The sequence below is a fragment of the Protopterus annectens genome, chromosome 11.part0, assembly GCF_019279795.1.
Source record: "Protopterus annectens isolate FY-2018-M chromosome 11.part0, PAN1.0, whole genome shotgun sequence".
Classification (NCBI taxonomy): domain Eukaryota; kingdom Metazoa; phylum Chordata; order Ceratodontiformes; family Protopteridae; genus Protopterus; species Protopterus annectens.
In genome coordinates, this window is record NC_056745.1 from 384461835 (window position 1) to 384479530 (window position 17696).

The 17696-nt window shown below is 37.2% G+C and overlaps 1 protein-coding gene across 1 annotated transcript in view; it reads right to left on the bottom strand.

The window, feature by feature from the left end:
• Window positions 1-17696, bottom strand: part of LOC122815404 (protein tyrosine phosphatase domain-containing protein 1-like) — a 728693-nt gene that overhangs the window by 342909 nt on the left and 368088 nt on the right. The window contains exon 5 of the mRNA XM_044087871.1: window positions 1-498. This exon is cut by the window's left edge and continues 158 nt beyond it. Within this exon, the coding sequence (XP_043943806.1) occupies window positions 1-498 (498 nt within the window). The remainder of the gene's footprint in view (window positions 499-17696) is intronic.

The following is a 17696-nucleotide window of genomic DNA, read 5'->3' on the forward strand; positions in this document are numbered from 1 at the left end:
TTTGTATATCTGGGTAAAGTGCGTTGTCAGGATCTGTCACTAGCTTGGGACTTGTAATTGCACCTTCTTCATCAGAGTCTCCATGAGAGGTGAAGGTGTAAGATTCTAATGTCTGTTGGATGAGTTCAGTAAGGGCTTGACTTGTAGCTTCTCTCTGTTGTTCTAGCTCACTCAAGTTACTGTACTTTTTACTCAGTGCAATGTGTGATAGCCTCTTACAGACAACATAAACAATCTTGGGAATGTTCTTAAGGCTCCGTGCCTCATATCCATGTAGCATCTGCTGTTGACGAATGAGGAACTGGGACAGAGTATAGGATCCAGTGAGACTATTGGCATAGACAACCCTATGAGATGCCAGGAACTGAGCAAAGTCATAAACTAGGTTTATCTGCGCTCTTGTCTGGATGGAGGAGGGTCGCTTAATCCGGACAAATTGAATGGCTTCATTAGGCTGTACTCGTGTTGCGTACAACAAATAACAGGCAATAAGGACTCCTGACAAAGAAGCAGAATAAATAAATAAATTAGAAATATTACAGATTTTTACATAACCCACTTTTGAAATTTTGTATAACTTTTGAGCCTAAGTTTGCACAACACAACTACAAATGTTGCATGTCACTTGTCAGTTTGGCTACCATCTACAGTGGACATTAAGTTGTATGCAAATAATCTTTCAATGCTATGTGGAGCTTTTCTCCCCAGGCGTCCACTGAAAAAGGACCTGTGTCCAGTCAGAATTTCCTGGTAAACAAAATAAATAAAGATTAGAGATAGGCTACATTCCATTGTCAATTAACAATTTAATTTCAATTTTTACTTTTCTCTGTCTCCTGGACTTTGGTAATTGGCCTCAATATTTTTCCCTACAATAGGGTGGCCATAGTGGTGCAGCGGTTAGCATTGCTGCCTCACAGCAAGAGGTTCTCCAGTTTAATCCTCGGCTTGGGTGCCTTCTGTGTGGAGTCTGCATGTCCTCCCTGTGGTCGCATGGGTTTCCTCTGGTGCTCCGGTTTCCTTCCACATTCTAAAGACATGCTGTAGGTGGATTGGACACTCTAAATTGGTCCTAGGTATGTGTGTCTGCCTTCTGTAGAAGGTTGGGTGCCAGGCTGGCAACTCAACACTTTAAAACTCCACTACCAATCATGAGCAGGAAGGTGATCTGCTGTGGCACCCCCTAATCGGGAAAAGCCGAAAGAAGAATTTCCCTCACAAGTCAAAATAATTTTCTTTGGTATAAATGTGAACAATAATCCACAGCTGAGTGGGGATAATGCATTTAAGACCCATGGCTGGCATGTCTTGATCATGATGGCAAAGACTTTGTGGCAAAATAAATCCAGTTCTGGGTAAGTCCTACATTACCTATATATGTGAATAGATTGTTGCTATTATGCAATATCATTATTAAAAAAGAAAAAAAAAATGTTTACCTACTTAAATAAGCATCACAGTTGTGCAGTGGGTATTCTTGTTTCCTCACAGCAAGAGGTTCTCCTGTTCAGTTCAAGGCTGGAGTGCCTTCTATGTGGAGTCTGCATGTCCTGTCTGTGTTCTTATGGGTTTTCTCTGGGTGCTCCTGTTTCCGCCAACATTTCAAAGACATGCAGTAGTTGTACAGGACACATTAAATTGGCCTTAAGTGGAAGTATGTATGCATTCATGTGTGTCGTATGGAGGAATAACTGTGGCAGACTGTAGTCAGGCTAGTCACTCCAGCAGTGTGAACGTTGATGTAACATCTCAATCTAATGTGAAAAATGGGATTTAAAAGGTTGGATTGTATATCCAAAGTTTTTCTAGGTGTGATCTTATTATAAACTACCTTCAGAGGCTAGAGGTAAATTCCTAATGCAATACACATGTTGGACATGCATGTGCTTTATATCACCTTCTTTTCACTTTAGGATTGTGCTTGTATTCTACCGTATATGAGAGAATGCTTGGACATTGCTGATCTCCTCTGATGAGTATGAAGCATTTTTTAATGCTATTGTCTGCCTTTTTAGGGAAGGTGGAAGTTTGTCTTTCATTCTTTTCATAATTAAACTTGTTTTTTCCAAGCAGTGTAGTGAAAAATGGTGACTGCAAGCTTTCTCTTTCATAGCTACAGCCACTTTTTATTTAGTGAGGCCCTGCTGAGCACAGCTCGGTGTAGATGTTTTTATTTATTTGTATTTGCTTTTCAGACCAGAGCAGTGATCTCCATGGACCTTTTTCAGACTCAGCCCAGGAGCAGCGTCTGGTTAAGTGACTTGTTCTGAGACAATTAGGCAGTGGAAGCTGAGAGAATCAAACCTTGCACCACGGCATCACATGATACAGCTTATTAACAGCTCCTTAATTCTCTAAACCACCTGCCAGACTATAATGCTGGGTTTACAATAGGCATGCTAATTGCTTAGCCCCATCAATGTGCATGTCTTTGACTATTAATTACGGTTCATTGTACAACATGCAACAGCAGTATTTGCAATGTTGACATGTCCTATAAGCTCTCCCATATCTTTCTTTTGACAAAGCAGTTGTGTGAGCAAATATACAAGCAATTACTCCTGCATTTTTTGTCAAACGTCATATTGGCCCAGTCATTTCAGGTTCTTTCTCTGCATTATAATAAGGAAATGTTAGACAAAGCTCATGGTTCTCAGCCATAATACATTCTATAAAAAACTTAATTTGTCCAGAAAGCATGCATTTACAGAGTTCTTTCTGAAAGGTAACCCTAACCGTTATTGATGAGATTAGAGCATAATGCTACTGTCACCTTTCTGATATCGAATGTCAGGGTTTCAAATTATGAAACCTGATACTTTTCCATGTGTTGAGTAAGGATGCTTCTCCATGCTTACGTACTAAATATAAATGGCTATGGGGTCAGTCACATCATTTTGAGGTAAGGGAGAAAAACTCTTTTTAAGAAGTGTTGAGTTTTCATAATTTAAAAAAAAAACTTTTGCATGTTGCAATCGTAATTTTGTAGGGAATTATCTATTATTCTCGCCTTCTATAAAACACACACACACACACACACACACACACACACACACACACACACACACACACACACACACACACTCTCTCTCTCTCGCTCTCTCTCTCTCTCTCTCTCTCTCTCGAGAGAAGGTTTGTGGACACTTGAGGAGCACATAGGAAAGTACAGCTTTCCAGTGGAGCCCAAGGAAACCACTCCCTGTGTTTGACAAAAGTGGACAGAGCTGCTTGCTGCTGGTAAGTTCTTTGTGGAAGTGAGAGGCATCTAGTGTGGCTGGTCACATACATATCTCCCTTCCACTCCGGCAGATGATTTCTCATGGAGAAATGTTCTGAGTAAAATGAAAACAATTCAGACTTGCACTGATGGCTGTCTGAATGATGGGACTTTCCTGCCTTCCTTGGTAATGGGGAATAAACAGGTTGATTATCTGGAAGGGAGCCGATGATCAGACAGTGGGAACCAATGATGCTAAAAAAAACAAAACAATTAGTACAGTTGGTCAGAAGAGTCTGGAAGTACTACGTGCAGATGGGTTTTTTTAATAAAGTTGCTAAGGTGACATACATTTCCTTTAAGTGAGTCTGGCATGTTGCAGAGTATTTGCTTAGAAGCCCCTTGGAACCCAGTCTGTGACTTGACATTAACAGTCCGTATAGACTTACTGCTAAACACATAAGGACTTACTCCTAGAGAGAAATGCTATGTCTAAAGAATTGTTTTGGAGTGTTTTCTTAGAATAAATAGTATAATATCTGGTGTAAGAGAATCCTGTGATTGTAATTCAGAAGTCATAGAGTATGCACTAACATGGTCCTGTCAGTTACACTATATAGGTGAGACTACACAGAAGCATTTCAAGGGGTATTAAGAATAGAAGACGAAAGCCTTCTGGCAGCATATTTTATTAGGGTTCTCAGTCAAGACTGTATTACAAGTATGAACACAACTAACTGTAGCTGTGTCCAAGAAGGCATGACAATTAATTAACTTCTAACAAAGAAAGCATATTAGTTTTCAGTTTGGTACCTTGAAATAATATTTCTAAATCTACTAACTCAAGAATGGAGAACAAATGTCCTAAATCAGAGAAAGATTGTAGATGTTGCTCTAACATAACACCATGCATTTTATGAAGAATATGTTTAGTCTGAAACTCAAAAATATGTCATTATTTATAAATACAGTTCTGTCATATTTGCCTGAAGGACAGAAACTTTGCAAGGAATAGACCAAGAATCATGGGCAAAATCAGGGACAATCTGAAAAAGCATAATATTTGAGAGTCCTGCTTCTCCTTCCAGATTATTCTCCCACTGGATAGTGACAGTGTTCCAAGATTTGCTGTTAACTGTCTGGTGTCATATTGCTGTAGGATAAATGAATCCATTTAAGCCTTTTGATTGTAGAGTTTCATTTCATAATTACATATGTTTAGTTAAAGCACATGCTCTACTGTGTGTAAGAAAGGAGAACTGCAGAGATAGAAAAGAAAAACAGCTGAAAACTGATGGAGTAAAAAAGGTTGACAAATGCAGCTGAAACGAAATGCAAATAAAAAAGTTGTTTTTCAGTAATTACCACATTCAGGGATAACAGTCTAATGTGATTGTCCAACTTCAGTGCTGCAGTGTGTTCACAATGTCATGGGTTAGGTGCATGCTAATGTATGACAGTGATGCTTAGTTATACTTTGCTTGGATGTCTCTTAAATTGCAACTGCTCAAAAGCTGTAGTTAGATGAAACTGTCATTTAAACAGTTTTTTTCTTTTCATAGGTCTTGGTTGTTGATAAATGTATAGAAATAAGAAAAAAATATATGTATTTATGTAATTAAAATGTGAATAACAGTGGCTAGCTGTCAAGATTTAAGATATCATCTTACAGTGCAAATTTCTATGATTATTCTGAAGTAGTATGTCATCTGTACTATGGCAAAATATTCTTACATGTTTATATTGTTTTCTTACTTCTAGTTTTTAAAATTTGTGTCACAGAGTGGAGTTATTCCTACAACACTACTGGAAGTGGGTGGGATTATGTTATTCAGTATGCAAATATTATGATGATTAACTGTCCAGTCTTTCAATATACAAATAAGCATAAAAGTACAATAGTAAATCAGAATGCAATAATGGCATATATGGCAGAATAAATGGCAGTAATGGGTCATATTTATAGGGAGACATACACTTGCGCACATACTTGTGTGTGTGTGTGTGTGTGTGTGTGTGTGTGTGTGTGTGTGTGTGTGTGTGTGTGTATCTATATATATATATATATATATATATATATATTATGTATATATATATATATATATATATATAAATATATATATATATATATATATATATATATATGTGTGTATATTATGTATATATATGGGTCTACTTTAGATGCCCGAACGCTTACTTCACCGACAATAAATTAGCCGACCCGAAATCACCGACAAGTATATTCTTCGACAAGCAATTTTCCCGACACTAAATTAACCGACAACAACGTACTTGATCCACTGACAGCAAAGTAAAATAGTATACTCCCATATGCAACTCCTTCATAAAACGAAACAGCAAATGAGTATAACCGTTGCACTTAAAACAAGTACTGCAACTTCGAAAGTAAATCCTCTGAAGTAAACATACAGTTTTGTGATACTGCTCACACTAAACATCCACTTTTGTGATACTGCTCACAAATAGTGACATAAACTATAACAGTGAAGTAACAAAACGATCTATCATGACACTGTCAGCCGTACATATATTCCCATTTCTGTAACTCAAACTGTACCATTTCAAAATCAGTTGTCAGATTTACTAATGAAAGTTTCTCATAATGACGTAAAGTAAATTAACTGTCGTATAGCTTTAACAGTCTAGCAATACTGTTTATAAACTCCATAGCACTATATTCTCCTTTGTTGCCAATAACAGTAGCGAACTGTTCATGTCGCTTCAGTATTTTCCGTTTTTTAGGAGACGGAGGAATCCCCGTTGACAGTCTCACACGTAACTCATCCACCCTATTTTGTTCTTGCGCTAACGCTTGCATAAGAATGTGTAGATCAACGCTTCTAAATCCTAGTAAGCACTTTAATCGCCTATGCCAGGCTTCCAAAGAGTTCTGCGTTCACGGTAAATTTAGCTCATTCAACTCCGAAATATTCCAAAATGAAATCGGAAATAAAGGTGGAAACCTTACTGAGCTTGTCATCCTAGTAGCAAACTTTCGCAGCCTACCATGTATATACCAGTCAGAAAAATATTTAATGAATTCACGACCTTCAGATGTAAAACATACTTGCAACTGTTCAAATGTAGCTTTAACTTTGGATTCTTCGAGAAATGCTAGTGATACTAGAGATTTTACCTTCAACTGGAATACTGTATCTGTGTTATATAATTTAGATAATCCCAAAGACTGTACCTTCCGCCAAATATTCTGGCCAAAATGAAATAGACAACCTTTACATTTAACACCTTCAATATTTACTCTAATACTCTTTATTGCAGCCACTTCAAAGTCACATAATATGAATCGGACATTACATTCTAAACCATTGCTACTAAGTAAATGAAACACACAATTCCATAACATATTGTAGCATTTCAAGGACTTTTTACTCATTAGCACATACAGTAATGGTACAACTTTACTGTAATATCCGCACTTCACAAATCCATGAATACTGTAAAGTTGTCGACAGCTTACTTCTTTACCAAAAAATGTACCATCCAGTAACCATATGGTAGCGTTACTGATATCACATAGATTATTGGTAGTACTGAAGACATGCACTACACAACCGCTACTTTTATCAGCCAAACGCTCGGAAATAAAGTTACCAGACTTTAACAGATAGTGTATAGTATTCACATTCATAAGATTAACTTCTGCGTTTTTATCCACAACATTTTCTTTCCTTCGTACCCTGCCAATACTCTGCAACAGTGATCTTCTGCTAGGTAAACTTTGTACAGCTTCTAGTGAAGTTGACGCCATCGCAATATCAACTATAGCACAAGGATTATCCCTGCTATACTTTGCCCTCACTTTCACCTCAGTATTTACGTTGTAACGCTGTAACTCCGCAGGATCAGCGGAATGTTCATGAAACACAGACTTCACAAGTTTCTCACCCTCCGCAACGAGCACAGTAATAGCCCTACCTTTGCATTTAAAAGACTTCTTCTCTTTGCATCCCCAATATTGCCTGTTGCCACTACTTCTGTCCAAGTGGTATAGATATCCATCCAGTTCCAACATGGGTTTACATCACTGGGACATGATCATTTTGTATATATTTCCCACAATTCCAGGTCCAACGTGCGATACATCCGCCATCATTCCAGTTTCGTAGGATATTTTCCGGTAAGCGTATGGTTCAGTTATATACTGATATCCTATATTACGTACTTAACTACTAAGTACTACCATTCATTACAGTTGTCGGGATTGATAGAGTCGGTAATTACCACTTTCGGTAATTGGCGGTTTCGGGCATTACGTGTCGGGAAATCTAGTTTCGGTAAAGTGCAGTTTCGTGCATCTAAAGTAGACCCATATATATATATATATATATATATATATATATATATATATATATATATATATATATATATATATATATATAAATATATATAAATATATATATATATATATATATATATATACATGCAATTCATGCAGTGTTGATTTAAACATCCTTTAGAGGAGAAATTTATAAAGACATTATAATTCAATGTGTTAGCAACTGTGGCTAGTAAGTAGGTATTAAAGACATAGTGCCTTGTGACAGAACAGAGTCAGCTAGAGGTTTATAGGAAGCATAGAGCAAGGACAAGTAGCACTTACAGAAAGAAGACAGCCAATAGATTTGATAGTTACATAGGAGGTCTTGGAGTAGGGTTGCATAATTGTTACAGAGATATTAACCAGGCAATTAAGAGTGCATCTGCAAGTGCTAGAGTGTAAGAGATATGACTTTAGGTAATTTTAAAGTGCTTTAGCATGTTTATAAGTTTTATATTTGGAAGAGTTTTGTTGCATAATTTGGAGAAATAATTTGATTAAAATGAATCACCTGATGAGCTGTGTGCCTTTGTTGGAATAGGCATGCCTTTATCTTTGATGCATAAGTCACGACTGGGTGCATACTCTTAAATGAATCACCTGATGAGCTGTGTGCCTTTGTTGGAACAGGCATGTCTTTATCTTTGATGCATAGGTCACGGCTGGGTGCATACTCTTAAATGAATCACCTGATGAGTTGTGCGCCTTTGTTGGAACAGGCATGCCTTTATCTTTGATGCATAGGTCACGACTGAGTGCATACTCTTCAATGAATCACCTGATGAGCTGTGTGCCTTTGTTGGAATAGGCATGCCTTTATCTTTGATGCATAGGTCACAACTGGGTGCATACTTTTAAATGAATCACCTGATGAGCTGTGTGCCTTAGTTGGAACAGTCATGCCTTTATCTTTGATGCATAGGTCACGACTGGGTACATACTCTTAAATGAATCACCTGATGAGCTGTGTGCCTTTGTTGGAACAGGCATGCCTTTATCTTTGATGCATAGGTCACGACTAGGTGCATACTCTTAAATGAATCACCTGATGAGCTGTGTGCCTTTGTTGGAACAGGCATGCCTTTATCTTTGATGCATAGGTCACGACTGGGTGCATACTCTTAAATGAATCACTTGATGAGCTGTGCCCAAAGTGGACTTCTCGGCCCCGAATGAAGAGGGAAGGATTACCTTGACCTTAAAGAAGCAAATTGAGTGGATTGAGGGACTGTGTTGAAAATACAGAGGCCTGCAGCTCGACAATGCATTTCTTAACAAATCCATGGCACTGAGGCAAGTGCCGAAAGGACTCAGGTAATGGAATTTACCGAATGGAATTAATGAAGGTATACAGGCGTACAAAGAGTTAGTGGACTTGTTTGACAAAACTGGATTACAAATGAGGGACATTATTGTTAAAAGCAATCAAAGTAAGTTGTTGGCACTAGAAAAAGAAGTTGTTTCTTTAAATGAAAGTATTGTCAATGATTTATTATTTACTCAATATGTTAAGAACTATCAGTCTGTTTTGTCCAGTTTGGAACAATACGTTGACAAATGTGTTAAAATCAAGGTTAGAAAGTTATCCAGAGGTATGTATGATTACAAAAGTAATGTGGCCTACCCCCCCGGGTAGCAACAATAGAAAGAAGGGAGAAAAGGTCAATAACAATGAAAACAATAATGTAGATGCTTATGATGAATATAATGTAAGGACAGCAGACAATGATGTAGGCCAAAATTATTTTTTAGATTGATCTCCACAGTTAAGGAATTCAGTACGTTTACTAAACAGGAGGGATGGGGTGGAACAAAACCAGTATTATACTGGGCGACAACAGGAACAACTACGACAGACGAGGAACAGATATCCAACGAGGAGACAGTGGACCAACAACAATTACAACATGAAGAAATATTAAATGTAGATAATACTATCGGAACATCTACAGTTAGTTACAACAATGTGTTGGACAATAATGATGAAAGTTTGTTGGACAATACCAATGACTCTGTATGTATACAAGTTAATGTATTGCCTATGGTAAAAGTATATAAAAAATCAGGGTTTAATGTGTACAACTATAGTGCTATGGATATTGAAGAAAACCATCATGATGTTTTGAGTAAAGGTCTTTCGTTTGTACCGGAACATAAAACTAATGTTGTAAAAACTTATTCTAATATCAGATTATATGCTAGACAGTTACATTTAGCGATATTTTTTAAAGATTCTACCGAAACAATTGATATCCCAGCATATGTTATGGTATCAAGGGGTTTGAGCAGAAAAGGTACTTTCATCCGACCATACAACAATGAAGTGGTGACATTTGAGAAAATGTGTATTGGTGGGTTGATTAACAACATAAAAATGAATCGAAAGGTTTATTATGATGACAACTTAAGTAGAAGTGAAAGGGAAGCTCTATTGCAATTAGCAACTAATAGGGAATTAAGAATTATGAAACCAGATAAAGGTAGGGGGCTGTCATCATGTCAAAATTTGACTATACAGCTAAAATGTTAGACATCTTGGATGACACCACCACTTATCAGAGAGTTTCTGTAAACGAGGTAAATATAGCATATCACAGGATTGATTTGTTTTTGTTGGATGCATTACATTAGGGAACAATCAATGGAGATGATTATAATTATTTAAAAGTTGACTACCCAGTCACCCCCGCTCTGTTTGGAATTCCAAAAATACACAAAGATTTATACAATCCACCATTTAGAGCTATAGTTATATCCAGAGGCACTAAAACAGAACCTTTGGCAGCTTATGTGGACAAAAAAACACAGCAGGTTGCGACAGAGGCTCATCACATTTTAAAGGATTCTTAGGATTGCTTGCAAAGGTTCAACAACTTTCAAGGTTTAGATACTGAATGGTCTTTTTTAACTGTTGATGTGACAAATCTGTTCAAGGTTATACCCCATGAAGAAGGCATAGATTATTTTATCGAAAGCTTGGTTAAAAGTAAATGTTTGAATAATGACAGTGTGAATTTTATTGTATCTTGCATGGAAATAGTACTCAAGAACAATTATTTGATATTTGAAGGGGAGATTTTCCACCAAATTTCAGGTGTGGCAATGGTGGCAAAGTGTGCCCCTATTTTTGCCAATTTAGTTTTACTCCACTGGGAGGAACAATGTGTTTTGAATTCTATCAATAAGGAAAACATATTACTATATAACCAGTTCCTAGATGACGTCCTGATTCTGTGGAAAGGTAATGAACAAGAAGCTAAATGTTTTGTAGAGTATTTAAATACAACTATCTTTCTGAAATTCACTAGTAAATGGAGTGATGAACAAACAGATTGTTTGGACATCACTCTATTAAAAAGTTCAGATGGTATAGTGAGTAAAATATATAGGAAAGAAACATACAGTAACTCATTACTACATTACAGTAGTTGTCACCCTTTGCATCAGCATAGGGGTATTGTAAAGGGACAAATGGTAAGGTTGTCCAGACTTATAAATGATAATAAAATTTTGGAAAAAGAATTATATATCTTAATAGGGATGTTTTTGGAAAGAGGCTATCCTCTTAAGCTGTTGACTAGAATACGTAAAGAAGTTTTAAGTAAGAGAAACACATTGTTTCCCCCTATTTTAGGGGTAAAGATTACTGACAATGTGATAACATCTACACAACAAAATTCATTTAATTCTAGGGCTTTAGTTTTAACTTATAATAGCCAAACAAAAGGCATTGAGGAAGTTGTACGTACAGCTTGGGACATTTGTTTCAGTAGTGAACTTAAAAATTTTTTTGGTAGGTTTCCTAGAATTGTTTACTCAAGGGGTAGAAATATTAAATAATTTTTGGCACAGCATACTATCAAGTATACTATTTCCAAAATGAGTAGATGTGGCACTTGTAGGATGTGTAGGTACATTAATGATGGCCCCTATGTTAGTGTACAAGGTTACAACAGAACCATCTCCTGTCCACGTAGAGTTAATTGTAATTCACTCAAGGTGGTTTATTTAGCCACATGTACCAACTGTAGTGCTTACTATGTTGGTAAGATGATTAGGAGATTAAAGGACAGGATAGCTGAGCATCTTTGGGCTATCAAGGGTCATGATACACACAATGCTTTATAAACACACAGTACAAAGTGTACTAATTTTAGGAGATTTGTATTTTTTGTCATATACAGGGTGTTGTTCAGTGAAAGAGGAGGAGATGAAAAATTAAAGTTGGAACTTTTGGAATATAAATGGCAGATTATTTCAAATGCCTTTATGCCACCTGGGCTTAATGAATACATCTCCTTAAAACCAATATTGAAGCAAAAGGCAAACTTTATTTAGATATTAAAATGATATAATGTTTAAGTGTATAAATTATAAAGTAAATTATTTGATATGCATATATTTTATATGTATTTTCATGTACTTTTTATGTGTATCTTTTATAATCATTGTTAACTCTGAGGCTGGAACTGTATTATTATTATTGTCATTATTATTTTTTTGACACATGCTTCTTTAAGAACAAGGTAATTATGGATTTGGTTAATTGGAACATTGCTTAACCAATATGTATAAAGCATTGGCTTAACTTGATTCCACTCACTGTGATGATGCCATGTGTTGATGTGAAAGTGCTAAGTGTGTGGATCATTAAAAATGCTTCGGAAATACTGGGTTGGTCGTGGTTCTATTTATTTTACATAGGAGGTCTTGGAGTAGGGTTGCATAATTGTTACAGTGATATTAACCAGGCAATTAAGAGTGCATCTGCAAGTGCTAGAGTGTAAGAGATATGACTTTAGGTAATTTTAAAGTGTTTTAGGGTGTTTATAAGTTTTATATTTGGAAGAGTTTTGTTGTATAATTTGGAGAAATAAATTGATTAAAATGACTCACCTGATGAGCTTTGTGCCTTTGTTGGAACAGGCATGCCTTTATCTTTGATGCATAGGTCACGACTGGGTGCATACTCTTAAATGAATCACCTGATGAGCTGTGTGCCTTTGTTGGAACAGGCATGCCTTTATCTTTGAGGCATAGGTCACAACTGAGTGCATACTCTTCAATGAATCACCTGATGAGCTGTGTGCCTTTGTTGGAACAGGCATGCCTTTATCTTTAAGGAAGAGGTCACAACTGGGTTCATACTCTTAAATGAATCACCTGATGAGCTGTGTGCCTTTGTTGGAACAGTCATGCCTTTATCTTTGATGCATAGGTCACGACTGGGTGCATACTCTTAAATGAATCACCTGATGAGCTGTGTGCCTTTGTTGGAACAGGCATGCCTTTATCTTTGAGGCATAGGTCACAACTGAGTGCATACTCTTCAATGAATCACCTGATGAGCTGTGTGCCTTTGTTGGAACAGGCATGCCTTTATCTTTGATGCATAGGTCACGACTGGGTGCATACTCCTAAATGAATCACCTGATGAGCTGTGTGCCTTTGTTGGAACAGTCATGCCTTTATCTTTCATGCATAGGTCACGACTGGGTACTTACTCTTAAATGAATTACCTGATGAGCTGTGTGCCTTTCTTGGAACAGGCATGCCTTTATCTTTGATGCATAGGTCACGACTGGGTGCATACTATTAAATGAATCACCTGATGAGCTGTGTGCCTTTCTTGGAACAGGCATGCCTTTATCTTTGATGCATAGGTCATGCCTGGGTGCATACTCGTAAATTAATCACCTGATGAGCTGTGTGCCTTTGTTGGAACAGGCATACCTTTATATTTGATGTAAAGGTCATGACTGGGTGCATACTCTTAAATGAATCACCTGATGAGCTGTGTGCCTTTGTTGGAACAGTCATGTCTTTATCTGTGATACATAGGTCACGACGGGGTGCATACTCTAAAATGAATCACCTGATGAGCTGTGTGCCTTTGTTGGAACAGGCATGCCTTTATCTTTGATGCATAGGTCACGACTGGGTGAATACTCTTAAATGAATCACCTGATGAGCTGTGTGCCTTTGTTGGAACTGGCATGCCTTTATCTTTGATGCATAGGTCCCGATGGGGTGCATACTCTTAAATGAATCACCTGATGAGCTGTGTGCCTTTGTTGGAATAGTCATGCCTGTATCTGTGATGCATAGGTCACGACTGGGTGCATACTCTTAAATGAATCACCTGATGAGCTGTGTGCCTTTGTTGGAACAGGTATGCCTTTATCTTTGATGCATAGGTCACGACTGGGTGCATACTCTTAAATGAATCACCTGATGAGCTGTGTGCCTTTGTTGGAACAGTCATGCCTTTATCTTTGATGCATAGATCACGACTGGGTGCATACTCTTAAATGAATCACCTGATGAGCTGTGTGCCTTTGTTGGAACAGTCATGCCTATATCTTTGATGCATAGGTCACGACTGGGTGCATACTCTTAAATGAATCACCTGATGAGCTGTGTGCCTTTGTTTGAACAGTCATGCATTTATCTTTGATGCCTAGGTCACGACTGGGTGCACACTCTTACAGAAAAAGAGTAAAGGAGGGGCACGTGTTAGATTGATCTAGTATTTCTTGGGCAGCTTTTAGTTGATAAAAAGTGAGGTAACTGGAGAATGCTAACCAATTCACTTGTTGAATATCAAAGGTTAGTAAAAATTAGTGCAGCAAAAAGAATGGTTGGTACTAAATAGGTGTGTGCCAGTGTTTTGTGTGTATGTTCAGAGAGGAATCGTTAAGTTTTGTATAGAAGTCCTAGTATTTGTGAGTTTTGGTTGTGGCATTAGTGAATTGTTGTTTAACTTTATCAATAGTTAAGCTTAGGATAGCAGTTTGGGGAAATGTCGCACAGACTGTTCTCACATGGAAAATAAGAAAAACATTTGTTAAAGCCATAGTTAAACTATTTTCTTATTTTCTTTGTGAAGACAGTCTATGAGACATTTCTTTGTAACAAATTTCATTTTCGATGTTCACATTGCTGAATTTTTGGTTAATAGTGGTTTGGGGTAGCTAGTCAGTGCTGGCATTGTTAGATAAGGTAAAGTCTGGGGTATGGATTAAGATTTATTTATAGGAGAAAAAACATACATTTTGTGTTTGTGTGATTTAGGACCAGTGACTAGTTGGGAGTGTTCACAGTTTGCTTCAAAGGAAATGACAGCTTTCTGGATTAAGGGTTAAAGCTCAGATAAGTTGCTGGCAGCACAGATAACAGCAGAGTCATCAGCATATTGAATGAAAGTAGCTTTGCTGGTGGAAGGTGCAAGGTCATTAATGAAAATATTGAAGAAGAATGGGGCCAGGGTAGACCCCTATGGAACCCCAACAGTATGAGGAAGGAACATACCTCTCAACTGCCCAGATTTTTGATTCACATTTTTGGTCTACTTCTCATAATATCTAGTTGATTTTGGCAAACCAGTGGAGATAGAAATCATTGAATAATGACAGACATTTGAGTTCAAAGCTTCATATCCTTCAGAAACATTAACTCAAAACCTCTTAAAATCCATTGTTCAAGCAACTTTCTAAGTTCATAAGAGCAATATTTAAAAGTGTTTCCTGGTTTTCGACATTTGTCCCCCCATTATTTTTGGCTATGCCCAAATTTCTTATGTTAAGAGGTTGAAGGTATTGGAAGTAAAGATGAGTGACCTTTCGTCAATTTAACAGTTTGATACTTATTGTCTAGGTCGCTTTTGAACCATTGTAAAGAGTTTTTAGAAAGTCCACTTTTGGTAAGTTTTACTTGGAGCATGGGATGCTAGACATTGTTGAAATCTTTGGAGAAGTCAAGAAAGACTGAGGAAACTCCATGGTCATTGTTCCCATGCAGAAGAACTATGTTAAGGAAGAAGAGCTGGGCTGTATTGGTACTGTAGTAAGAACAGAAACTGTGTTAGGAAGGAGACAAGAGATTATTTTCAGTGAGATATTGTAAACGCTGTGTGTGAATGCATTTCTCCCTGACCTTTCATACAGGTGGGAGAATGGGCATAAACCAGTAGTTAGAGATGCCAGCTGTGTAACCTCCATTATGTAGGCAACATATAGGATTGTTTCCCAAGTTGTGTGTACATATGATTCAGAGATGATTCTATTTAACAAAAGAGAGATGGGATATTGCAGACCATCGTCTACAAATGTGTTCAGGAGATTGCTTATCTGGGACTACAGCTTTTAAGCAGAGGTTTTCTGATAGTGGTAATGAGTATACGTTCTATGTAAAAAAGAGCAGGTTGGTTAAGCTGACTGAAATGATAGCAGGTTTTCAAAAACATGAATGAGAGTACCTTCTGTACATTTTTGCATTAGGCATTCATGGAACTATGATGAAAGTGGAATGGTTGAGTAAACTCTGTGAAAAAGGATGTGTGCATGTTTTAGCATCCTGCAACAGAATGGCATTCTAACTAGGAATAGTCTATCTTCTTTGAGCCCACTAAGTCCCTTGACAGGATCTTGCTCTCCCATATTACCCTGACCAGGTTAAAGCAGATGTAGGAGAATGAATTAATCTAGATGGTCTTTCTAAACTTGTTCTACTCACAGCATAAGTTTGACCTCCATGTGATTTATGCTTTGTGCAGAAAGAAATATAGTGCATGCCACTTTCTCTGCACACACGTGTAGACACACACACACACACACACACACACACACACACACACACACACACACACACACACACACAGACACACACATAACCATTATTTCAATTATAAGTAAGTGAAACCAACCTTGTTATAAGGGATTTCAAGGACTAGAAAATAGTTTGCCATTAGCATCTTTGTTTTTCATCAAGATATTGTATCTGTGAATCTTTCATGTTTGCAAAAGAAAGCTTGAATCTACATGGGACAATATTTCTGCCAAATGTGGTCTTTGACTTATGTACAGTGCATGCCTGTGTTTTTTTTCATAACTATTGGTAAAGTAGATGCTGAGAATTTTATTTGGCTCTGTGATGGAAGTGCAAACATCAGGGAAATGCCTTAAAAGCCATACTGTGTGGCTTCCAGACAGTGGCATCACTTATAATTTTGGCTTTAAAGCTCACATTTAAATAAGCAATAATGACTGAGGTGGTAGGAATTACAGGAAAATGAAGAACTGACCAGGGTTGTTGTGAGGTCAAAAACAGCACAGGAGGATGGACTCCTACTCCTTTAAGGTGCATTGTTTTCCTTTAAAACTCTCCATGGATGGTATTATTAAACCTGCAAAATGGCTTTTTATATTTGCTTTGATTGACTGATGTGTTTTATGTATAGTGTTTTCATTTCTCAATGGTGTTTGACAGATAAAACTAACCCCATACAAAAAGAAGAAGTTTCTACCCTTCTTTTTTGCTAGCATCTTGAGAACTTTTAAATCAGTCTGGTTATAATTGCCTTATTATAATCTGTTCTTATTTTCTTCTGTACCTCAGGTTTGCCACTTGATCTAATTCATGTATGAAAAGGATTTAAGGGTCAGACCACTTACCTGGTTAACAAAAGCATAAATAAATAAATACATGCATACATGCATCTAGCCATACATATATGGTTCAAAGCTTTTAAAGCTGTAGCAGTATTTTAAATGCTTCTGTCATAAACTGCATCTTAGATTTATGTAGTTACATATAAACAACTTAATATTTAAGTAAATTATCTGCTTCAGTAATTCTTCAGGTCAAGGCTTTTTATTAGATGTTTTGCATAGTTTCCCAGGGCTGAGTTCCTGTATTTCTTGAATATCACTTCTAACACTGTACCTTAATTATTATTTATCATTTGTTTACCTAGTGTGTGCCACTAGGACTGTAGCCTCTTTTCAGGAGAGACCCAAGGTGGTATTTATAGCACTGCAACTACTACTACTACTACTACTACTACTACTACTACTACTACAAGGAAAAATTTGACCAGGGCATCAGGGAACTTCCCCTACTCATCATTGTTGTGAGTAAGACCTGTTTTTGAGGAACACTTCCTGTTTCAGATCCAGGTGGAGAGGCAGCCTGGAGAAACAGGAAGGCAGATGGAGGGAAAAAGAGATGATGGCTTGGTAAAAGACATGAAAGCAAAAACAAATATCAAGACCAGAGAATATGTGGACAGTTTTGAGGAAATATTTCAAAGAAACCTGTTTGATGGAGATGAGTCAGCAA